General features: G+C 38.2%; 1 protein-coding gene across 1 annotated transcript; it reads right to left on the reverse strand.

Annotated features, from left to right (window-relative positions):
- Positions 1-4,273: 4,273 nt before the first annotated feature.
- On the reverse strand, positions 4,274-9,176 carry LOC107782153 (putative ribosome-binding factor A, chloroplastic). The gene is made up of 4 exons (XM_016602997.2): positions 8,660-9,176; positions 6,437-6,610; positions 5,496-5,705; positions 4,274-4,440 (listed from the first exon to the last, which is right to left on the reverse strand). The coding sequence occupies exons 1-3, from the start codon at positions 9,023-9,025 to the stop codon at positions 5,559-5,561; spliced, it is 687 nt and encodes a 228-aa protein (XP_016458483.1). The 5' UTR covers positions 9,026-9,176; the 3' UTR covers positions 4,274-4,440; positions 5,496-5,558.
- Between the last annotated feature and the right edge of the window lie 2,369 nt (positions 9,177-11,545).

The following is an 11,545-nucleotide window of genomic DNA, read 5'->3' on the forward strand; positions in this document are numbered from 1 at the left end:
CCTTTTCCTCCACATCTATAACATGCATTTTCTGCATTTGGCGCTTGCACCGCTTCATGCTTTTGTTCCTTCCTTTTCTACTGCTGGTGGTGAGGAGGCTTCTTTGGTGCATTATTATTACCATGATTGGGGTTTCTTCCCCGACCACGGCCATGACCACGACTGGGGCCATGACCTCTTCCACGTTTAGCTTGGTGGAAGTTCGTCTCATTCACTTCAGGGAATGGACAAGAACCAATAGGTCGGCTTTCATGATTTTTCATTAATAGTCCATTATGTTGCTCTGCTATAAGAAGATGTGAGATAAGTTCAGAATACTTTTTAAATCCCATCTCTCAATATTGCTGCTGCAGGAGCATATTCGAGGCATGAAAAGTGGTGAAAGTTTTCTCCAACATATCATGATCAGTAATATTATCACCACATAATTTTAATTGGGAAATAATTCTGAACATAGCAGAATTATACTCACTGATAGATTTAAAATCTTGTAGCCTTAGATGAGTCCAATCATAACGTGCCTGTGGAAGAACGACCATCTTCAGGTGGTCATATCTATCTTTCAAATTATTCCACAGTATGACTGAATCTTTAATAGTGATATATTCCATTTTCAGGCCCTCATCAAGGTGATGGCGTAGGAATATCATTGCTTTGGCACGGTCTTGGTTTGATGTCTGGTTTTTATCCTTGATGGTGTCTGCCAGACCCATCGCATCAAGATGAATTTCAGCATCAAGTACCCAAGACATGTAGCTTTTGCCCGATATATCCAGGGCTACAAATTCAAGTTTAGAAAGATTTGACATTATTTAGGAAAAGAAAGTTCTTACCTCAGATACTTTCAAAATATTTGCTCGAGATGGTAGAGCTTCGTGCTGATAACGTGTTATAAAATAAAGACTATAAAGTAAAGACAAGTATATAGAGAAACTGATATATTATTCGAATTCAAACTGATGTACATAATGAACTGAAATCTCTTCTATTTATAGAAGAAAGGAAGCTGCTCCGTAAGCTGCTACTACAAGCTGCTGTGTAAGCTGCTACTACAAGCTGCAGTGTAAGCTACTATAAGCTGCTGTGTAAGCTGCTACTACAAGCTGCTGTGTAAGCTGCTACAAGCTGCTGTGTAAGCTGCTGCTATACCAGATATGGATAATCTTCTACTGAGAGCAATATTTATCCATAACGGAGTACTGAATGGATAAGCTTATTATACCCGGTATTGATAATCTTTTACCGGGGGTAATGTTTATCCATAACTGGGTACTGAAAAGATAAGCCTATTATACCCGGTATGGATAAACTTATACTGGGGGTAATGTTTATCCATAACCGGGTACCGAAGTGATAAGCTTCTTCAGGAAGCTTATTTCCAATATAGTACTAAATAGATAAACATATTTACGGTGGAGTCCCATATGGATAAGCTTCTTCAGGAAGCTTATTTACAACGGAGTACTAAATGAACATCCATAATATAATATATTTATAACAAATTAATTATTGTTAATAAATAAATTATAACAAGGCTTTCGTGTAAGGCTACAAGGGGAAATATACATCATGAATATTTAACCAAAACAAAAAAACAAAAAAAAGAAGCAAAAACCACAAAATGAAAAGGAAAAAAAAGAAAGAAGAAAAACCCTCAGAGGTTTTAACTAAGGGGGCGCACAGCAGATCACAGCTCCCACTATATAAGCCCACCGTCGTTTGTATGCTCAGGCCTTTCAGGGTTTGTGAAAAATCTAGGGCTTAAAAAGAGATCTCGAAGAAGCTGTACTTTGCAAGTCAACAATGGCGCCTCTTCCCGGACCTTACTCTGGTACCAGCACCCTTGCTCTGGTAATCCATTTTTCTCTCTCTTTCTATTCTTCGATCTAATGTACCCGTCAATCATTGATTTTGAAATGCTTTTAATTGACTGAAAAATCATATTGTTGAGTTGATCTGACTAGAGCGAACAGATTTAGATTGATGCTTTAGGTGATTGGTTAATTAATCAATTTAATTGTTTGGGGACAGGTGGCTCGTACCTCGGCATTCACATTCGGACTTGTTTATGGTAGCATGAAGCTCAAGTATCTCAGGGTATTTGCTTTGTTTCTCTCCTCACTATTTATTGATATTTTTAGATAAGAAGGAAATTTTTGCTTTTTGTTGATTTTTTCTGTCTGGTTTGATGTTTCTTCAACGTCTTTAAACTGTGAAATTTTCTACACTCGATTGTTAACTGTCAGATTTTTAGGTTGCAGCTTGAATTTTTGATATTATTCTATCTAATTGTCTTGAAGCTGAATTGCAAAATTAAATCAGATAAAAGAATGCCCTAATAGATGGTAGATCTATTTGACAACAAGCTCAATGTGAAGGGAACAAAATGCAGATATTATTCAATGAGGTGATTAGAAGACATGACAAATTACCGCATGTTTAAGTACCCGTACGCGGCACAGCTTTATTTCTTCGAGACCACCTGATCTACTTCCATGAAATTAATTTGGATTCTGAAGCAGAAAGAAGATACATAAATTTTATATTCTCATAGCCTGTAGAATGGTGATACAAACGGAAAATACAAGCAGAAATTCATAATCTTATTATTTAATATGGAAGGTAAGTATATCATTTTGTGAATGTTATGCATCTGATACCTATGTTGCTCGGACTCATCAAAAATGCCGTCGGGTGCGTGTCGGATCCTCCAAAAGTAGTGCATTCTTGAAGGATCCAACATGGGTGCGGCAACATTTTTGGAGAGTCCGAGCAACATAGTCTCATACTTAGCTATGAACATGTCGACAACGTGCTTCCTCCAATGTCCAGTTTAAGAGTGGAGGGAAAGGTGCCCAATGATTAAAAGCCCATTGATCAGTTTGTTGGTTTAGGATGCTGTTCTTGGGGCTCAACGAGTGTGTTTGACTTTGTCACAAAGAAAGACTATAGTGTACACTTGTGTTACTGCAATGTGTTGTAAGAACTGAATGATTAAAATAGTTTCTACCTCTCCAAGCATATAGCTCCTAGATCCTATTTATCATTTTCTACGGGAAATAATATTCATGACCTGTCCAACTTAGACGCAATGTGCACTTTGCTCATAGCGATGGACCTTTTCACGGTTCATGAGCACCCTGAAATCCTGCCTCCATCCACATTGAGAAATGAGAGACAGGATGTGTTTGGAATTTTATTTTCCATCTCTTGTCCGCGTAATTTGTAATGCCTTTTTAAAATTTGTGTGAATATTGCTTGGAAGTTGATGTGTTCAACAAATTTCTACAGTCGTATTTTTTCTTTTTCCCTTGTTGATTGTTTTGTGAATCTCCTTGTATCAGTTGTAAATATTTGGTTTTCTTTCAACCAAAGGATGTTTACAATTCTTTTTAATACTAGCTAATTTGCCTTTCAATCTGCATAGACTAATGTTTATTGCCAACTTTCCGTCTTATTTATTTCAGGCTAAGGCCAAGTCTCACCAGAAGGCTGAAGCTAAGGCACATCACTGATAGAGAGCAGTATGCTGCATTTGCTGTTTGATAAAAATAATATATGACAATCATATAATATCAATTTTCATTCTGGCCTGTTGCTTAGGACCATCATTTTCGACTTGTAACTGTTCAATTTTGTGTTTTGAGAGTTATTAGATATTTTTATGGTTCATTTGGTATCATAGTGGTCCAATTTTGAGGACTGCATTGGACAAACAGGGGAAAAGTTGGCCATAGATCTGCTAGCACAATAATCTTGTTACATCAAGTCATCCAGGGAAAAAGCTAATTTAGTTTGTGGTTATTCCATCAATGATGAAGATATGTTGACTTCCTTTCTTGATGAGCTTTCTAAGGTGGTTCATTTACCGCGGTAAAATATTGATTGAACACATAATTATGCGAAATGGATCTCTTCTATCTTGTGTTTGATTTAATATACTATAATGGTTTTCAGCCAGTGTAATCTATCGTGGAAAGGCCAAGTAATGCCTTATATACTATCATTATGCGAGAGCAATACAACTTGGAAACATAATCAACACAAATATATGCAGGTGTAAGTTTCTATGAACTTTAATTTGTGGATCCGCATCACTCATGTAAAAGTTAAAATATCCAGACAAACTTTTACACGAAAATTTCTAGTCTTTAATTACTATTGGTATAGGTTACCTTTTTGTTTCAATTTCTTCCCCAGAACAAAACACAGACTAAACCAGCTAGTAAACTTGCTTAAGTTGAAATGGAGAGGCAAAGGCAGAGCTCGTGCATGGAAAGGCCAAGTAATACTACTTAACTGATTCGTATTATCAGACATGAATTATACCTGAAACAAGAAAAGAAACTAGCTAGAAAGTTCTGAACATAGTTCAATAAGGTTTCCACAATTTGGAACCTGCGCAAATGTTCTTTGCATCGCTGAGGAAACTCCTCCACCCTGTAAACGTAATGGCAATCATTAGATTCTTTTAAAATAGAATGTGATAATAAGCTCACTCAACGCAACACAATGGAGATAAATGGGTATGGATGATTTCTGGTCAGTGATGTTAAAGTTCTACTGAAGTTTACTCGCAGTTCCTATGAAGATTGCGAAGGCTAAGCTTTATATGAGTGTTAGCGATGGAAAGGTCAGTTCAGGTGCTAATGTGAGCTGAAAAGCACAACATTTCTATTCTCTGGTAATACAAAGGCACAATCAATGTAGCCTAACCAACACAAATTTCAGGGAACCCAGTGTTGTGTAGGGCTGTTCATTCGGATCGGATATCCGAAATCCGAACCGATCCATTCAATTTTAAATTTCGGATTTCGGATTGGATCGGATTTCGGATTATGTTTATTAAAATTTCGGATTTCGGATTGGTATATTTTAATCCAATCCAATCCGAAATTATTAGGACATGTATAAATACTACACTTTAATTTACATCAACCTCCAAGTTATTACCTTTACAATTGCTAGATTTAGCTATATTGGCACCATAGTACGACAACAACAACAACAACCCAGTATAATCCCACTTAGTGGGGTCTGGGGAGGGTAGTGTGTACGCAGACCTTACCCCTACCCTAGGGTAGAGAGACTGTTTCCAAATAGACCCCCGGCATCCTTCCCTCCAAGAACTTCCCACCTTGCTCTTGGGGAGACTCGAACTCACAACCTCTCGGTTGGAAGTGGGGGTTGCTTACCATCAGAGTAACCCCTCTTGTCAAACATGAATTTTTCTTAATGTATTGCCTCTTTTACAAAGAAAATATACATATTAGTTTAACTTTGAGGCATAATAATACGATCCGATATCCGATATCCGATCCAAACTTTAAAATCCGATCCGATCCGATCCGATATAATTCGGATTGGATTCGGATTGCATTTTCTAGAATCCGAAATCCGAAATATGCTAAATCCGATCCGATCCGATCCGTGCACAGCCCTAGTGTTGTGCTCACTCAGAAATGTGTTAAACTTTACGAACATGCAAAACTTACCACGACGCAACGCATCTTTTGACTAGTCCAAAGTCGGTGTATTTTAGAGAGCAGTAGTGAGAGCTATTTCACATAAATAATGCCTTCCTCATCAGGGTCGTCGCCCTCCCAATCCCCATCATCATCGCTTTGGTCATTGTTATCAGAAGCTCCAGATGGTGCATTCTTGTTCTCGTTCTCATCCTTAATCCTGTCCAATATAGCAAGTACCTGCAAGAATTGGGTTCAACAATAAGTATGACTGAAGGGCATTAAGGGACATTAAAGTAGTGATCTGCCAGAAAATGCACATCGATCATATAGTTATAATCTACTCCAAGTTCAGTACTAATGCTAGCAAAAGAAGACACAAAGCCTATTCACTGCATCATTCCAGAAAGAGGTTATGGTTAAATTGGTCTCAAGAATAAATTTTAGTGCCAAAAGCCATATAAGTCATTTTTTACTTGGATAGAAAGTAATGTTGATTAAGCAAGAACCTAACCAAAAAGTCATGTTGATTAAGCAAAAGAATTACTGGATCAACTTGGAAATGCAAGAATCAGTTTGAGCCGTGGATTATTTGAGAGATCACTGACGATAAAAACGGGCGTTGAGGCTAATAACTTCACTCTTCCTAAATTAGTGACAAATTTCTGAGAAGTGTTTAACAGGCATCTGATACGTTCAAAATCCAAGTCAGTTTGGTGAGTTGTCAATGAACTTGGCCATCATTTAAGTAGGGGAAAGTCAAAGACAAAGGTTAACCTCAATATTAAGAAATTATGGAAGCAAAAATATAGAAGGCTTAGTAGCCAGGAAACAAAAACAGACTTGTAAAATAAGAGAGAAAACTCAAAAGAAAATGCAAAGAGCATAACGCTGTTGGAGATATAAATAACATTAAAGATCCCCCAAAACCAATCAATTTTCTAACAAGAAAATAGATTAGAATTACTCACTCTGCTTCCCCGTTCAATGGACTCATCTTCAATGAAACGAATCTCGGGAGTCAGTCGCAACTTCATTCGCCTCCCTAGCTCACTCCTTACATATTTTGCTTTTGACTTCAAGCCAGACAAAGCCACTTCTTTACCTCTTTCATCTCCAAACACAGAGACATAGACCTTTACAACCTACAGTAGCACAAAAATATTTTTTGAGCCTCCAAATTAGAATATGATAAATCACATGCATCATCCTAATGATCAGAGGAGAGAAGCTTGTCATTTATAGGAGTGATAGGAATCATTTTCTTTGTTGTCTTGTACTAAGTTGGATGCAATTTATTAATAATGGAAAACATCTCTCTCTCTCTCTCTCTCACACACACACACACACACACCTAAAAATTTTCTTTCTTAGTTTCTCATTTTTGCTTGCCTCGACAGCAGACATCACTTTACATAGTCACATACATTAGAGGCACAAATGACAACTTTATTCTGAGAAAGATGAAATTTTGATTGGGGTCTTCTTGTAAGTTGCTAGTGGATGGTGATGGGGGTTTGATCACTTCTTCAGCAAATCGTACCCTCAAAATCAAATGGAGTAAATTTTACCCTAGGGGAGAAGGTAACCACAGCCTTGTCCTGCCAAGGATTGCCATACATATCTTATTCAATATTTGGATGTTTTCTTGTTTCTTAACAGTCACCTCTAGTTTCAACCATAAGACCATCCTTAACATACTATGTAGTCTGTTTAAAAGCAACGCCCTTAGGCTAATTAAAATTTGAAATTATAGGAAAACTCAATTAAACCAGGAGTTCTGAAGAAGTCACCTTCAGCAACTGAAAGTTTTAGATATAACGTTGAAAAAGCATTTGATCTGTAAACAGTACATCCATGTCAATCCAGATATTAGGATCAGTAGCGGGAGACAACCACAACTTAATATCAGTAGTAACATTCTACAAAAGGAGGGTGATCGTCTGTGTTCCAGTGCATATGAGGCGCAAATATGCTTAAAATATGCTTATTGGCTCTGGGATATATGGTCAAAACTCTATACCAACTTTACTAGGATATATGGACAAAACTCTATACCAACTTTATTTTACTCCTACATGTTTGATTAAAATGAACTGATTAAGATCACCTCTTCAAAACAACCAGATGCTATATATGCACTCAGTCAAAGAAGGACAAAAAAAGTGGTGCACTGAGGCAGAATGTAGTGGCATAGCAAAGCCTATCAAATACTACCAAATAAGATCTCTTCATAACGGAGATAATGATTCCCATTATCCCTAGTATATTAAATATATAAACAGATCTACCTAATCCTTCCTTGCCTAGTAAATTGAGAAAAACTTTCAGATAGCAGTACATTCTCTACTTCGGTTCGTTAAGCAATTGAGAAGGAACAGAATTATAATAATATTATAAGAACAGGTTAAACAAGTACAGTTACTGCAAGGATTAAGCTCAGAGCAAGAAAATCTTATGCATAGATTTCACAATATGATAAAAGACTATGGCTTGTTTCAACCAGCCAAAAATGAAGCTTTTCACTTTCTCTTCAACCGATAAATCGACTCAGTTAAGCGAAGAACATACAACATTCTAAGTTTGGCATTAACTAAACAGGATTTAACACGAAAAAAAGAAGCTTATCACAAATTCCTTTCAACAAAAACCTTTCATATGCCTTTTTCTCCTTATTCCATTATGTATATATACACTATCAGTTAAGCGAAAAACATATAATATTCTAAGTTTGGCATTAACTAAACAGGATTTAACACGATAAAAAGAAGCTTATCACAAATTCCTTTCAACAATAACCTCTCATATGCCTTTTTCTCCTTATTTCATTGTGTATATATACACTATCAGTGGATTTTAATTTTTAAACTTTAATAGCTAGTTAGTTACCATACTTACCAACTTATCATGTAATGTTTATAAGAGATTTACATGTAATTACCTTATAAGTGGCCTATTACCTTATAACCGATGTGATAGTGTAAGAAATATTTCCACCGGCAGAATGCATAAAACTTAAGAGGATGTTGTAATCAATTATCATATGGCTACACTTTCTCAAAAAAATTCACCTACGGCTAACGAAACGCAAATGCAACTACTGCAATATCACAATTAACTAACCTTCTTCCTAAATTAAAAGATTTCGCAAATTCGAGCAAAAATTAAGCTAAAATTATTCAAAATTAAGGAACCTGCAAATCCGTTGAAACTTCAACATCACTGATAGTAGTAAGCGAAGAAAGGTATCGATCCGCACCAAGAGCAGCTTCAGGTAGAACAGCGTACTGTAACACCTTATCCGTAAGCAACATGTCGGAGAGCTCTCTTTGTATCTGTTTAGCCACCATTTTAACTCTCCGAGGATTCGCCATACATCTAATGAACCGAAGTTTTACACTCTTGTTGTTGGTTATTAGCTCTGGCAAGTTGAATTGCCGGAGACTGAGAGGCTTCGCCGTGAAAACCGACGGAGACGAACTCACTGTTGCCGGAAAGAAGCATTGTGTGGACGGCGGGAGAGGACGTAAACGTGGAATTTGGATTACGAGGTGCTGCATTACAGAGCTTTTTCGGGTAATCGGGTTGTAGAGATGACCCAGCTGAGAGGAACCGGTTTATTTAGAATATCCGTTTAGTGTTTCTGGAATTAAGTGCAATTATCTTCTTATCCGGTTATTGAAATTTGGGCTCATTTACCAGGTTAGCTACTCTACTATCTCGGGCGACTTCTACTTTTAAAATTATGATTTCATTAGAGCTCTAAATTTAAAATTTGTATATATATATATATATATATATATATATATATATATATATATATATATATTCGGATGTATCTATTGTGCAAATGTTACATCCGTATGGGTCGAAATCTGACCAAACAAGAATCTGCGTGAAGAGCAACGACAAAGTCACTCGAGTTGAAGTCATATTCGTACAACGCTATATGTACTCAGAATGCTTGTACGGTGAATTGGATGTTACGGCATTTTAGAGGGTCAATCTGTAAAATAGTTAAATAACTTAGGTACTATGGCTAAGGACCGTTGTGTATGGTACTGCGCCACATCAACAATCCTGACGCATTGTGAACATGAGCCATCATAGTGAGGCTACAACTACGCACACCAAACGCGTCCGTAATCCCATTTCCAGGTTAGTACCCAACACCTCCTATATCCTGCGCATATCGCCTTCCCTCCTACTATATGAGACGATGCTTGTTGTGTAATTTACTGACTAAAATACTCCTCGTCTGTATGTTTGTGGTATGACTTACATTTCTGCCATCTTTGCGCGCTCGGGACTGAGACGAACTAGGACTCGAACTCGAGACCCTAATGGGGGTGGGAGTGGACCGTCCACCCACTAGATTCCAAAGCTCAACTAGTGACGAGGCTGAGCGCAAAATCGAAGCTGACATCATGCCAGAAACTAGTACCAGAATACAGAACAAGGCAAGCCGCCCTGCGGTGCGATCCCCAGTTCATTGCCAAACGAGGGAGCTTCCCAGGTCCAAAGAGCGCAACCGTCGAGGGAAACATGGCCATTCCCCTCATTCATCAGCTAAACAGCCGACCAAGGTAACAAATGATTCCATGTACTTCTAACCCATTATTTCTTCTTAAAAAAAGAAAAGAAAAGTGAAACGGAGAACAGGGACGTCCTCCCAAATACATGAACAAAGGCTAGCCGACATACAGCTCCAAGTTCCTCCTTGTGGCAAATGGCAAATCAGGAAAACCCCTCACACCGTACCATACTATGAATAACAGACAAACGGCTCAAAACAAGCCGGTATCATTAAGAAACAATTTCCATTACCTGGGACTGGGCGGTGAGCCCATGGAACGTACAGTCTCCCTAACACAGACAGAACATGAACACAAAAAGCTTGTCCGTATGCTCGCCATGGCAATGCTATGCCAATTCAGCCGACTAAATACTACGAATCACGTCTGAACTCCGAATTAGTCGAATTCCAGGGTGCCCAGAAGCCCAAGCAATAAATTCATCACCCATCCCGACAACGGTCTCTCTAGGCTGAGCAATGAAGGGACTAGGTAAACTGGGACTCACCCCGACGCATACATAAACTATGCAGCAACGCATGATATTCTCCAATGAAAGCAAGATTAGATAAACTGGGACTCACCCCGACGTATGCATAAATGATGCAACAACGAGTAATATTCTCCAATAAAAGCAAGGCAGCATGCAACATTCTTACCACTCCACCGAGCCAGCACATCACCAGGCGGAAGTAAAATTTGACCTCGTTCGAATTAACAAGCCAAAGTTCAACCTTGCTCGAACTCATAACGGGTTACAATTCGACCTCGCTCGAATTTACACCCTTACGGCCTCTGGCTATCGCCAAGCAAAAGTAAAATTCGACCTCGTTGGAATTAACAAGTTAATAAAGTTCGACCTCGCTCGAACTCATAACGGGTTACAATTCGACCTCGCTCGAATTTACACCCTTACGGCCCCAGGCCACCGAGCGAAAGTAAAATTCAACCTCGCTCGAACTCATAACAGGTTACAATTCGACCTCGCTCGAATTTACACCTTTACGACCCCCGACCATCGCCAAGTGAAAGTAAAATTCGACCTCGTTCTAATCAATAAGCGCAATTTCGACCTCGATCGAACTCATAACGGGTTACAATTCGACCTCGCTTGAATTCACACCCATACGACCCCCGGCCATCGCCAAAGAATGTAAAATTCGACTTTCATTCAAGTTAATAAAGTTTGACCTCGCTCGAACTAACAAATCAAGGTTCGACCTCGCTCGAACTAACAAAGTAAGGTTTGACCTCGTTCGAACTAACAAAGTAAGGTTCGACCCCATTCAAACTAACGAGATGAGATCTGGCCTTGCTCGAATCAGCGAGTTAAATTCGACCTCATTTGAATTTCCAACTGAAAATCAGGGACTCATCACGGAAAAATCTGAAGATCTTTTTAAAAAAAAATGAAAAAATGAAAATAAAAAATGATGAAAGAAAGTCAGAGATATGCAATCAAAGGCAAACCAACTATCTTATTCAGAAGATATACATACGCAACAA

This window comes from Nicotiana tabacum, chromosome 7 (genome assembly GCF_000715075.1).
Source record: "Nicotiana tabacum cultivar K326 chromosome 7, ASM71507v2, whole genome shotgun sequence".
NCBI lineage: Eukaryota > Viridiplantae > Streptophyta > Magnoliopsida > Solanales > Solanaceae > Nicotiana > Nicotiana tabacum.

Excerpts from the sequence above, each read along its gene's own strand:
- LOC107782153 (XM_016602997.2), bottom strand. The coding sequence starts at position 9,025 with ATGCAGCACCTCGTAATCCAAATTCCACGTTTACGTCCTCTCCCGCCG. Across the intron at positions 6,611-8,659 it reads AAGTTTCAACGGATTTGCAG|GTTGTAAAGGTCTATGTCTC; the intron begins GTTCCTTAATTT and ends GTGCTACTGTAG. Across the intron at positions 5,706-6,436 it reads CCATTGAACGGGGAAGCAGA|GTACTTGCTATATTGGACAG; the intron begins GTGAGTAATTCT and ends CAATTCTTGCAG.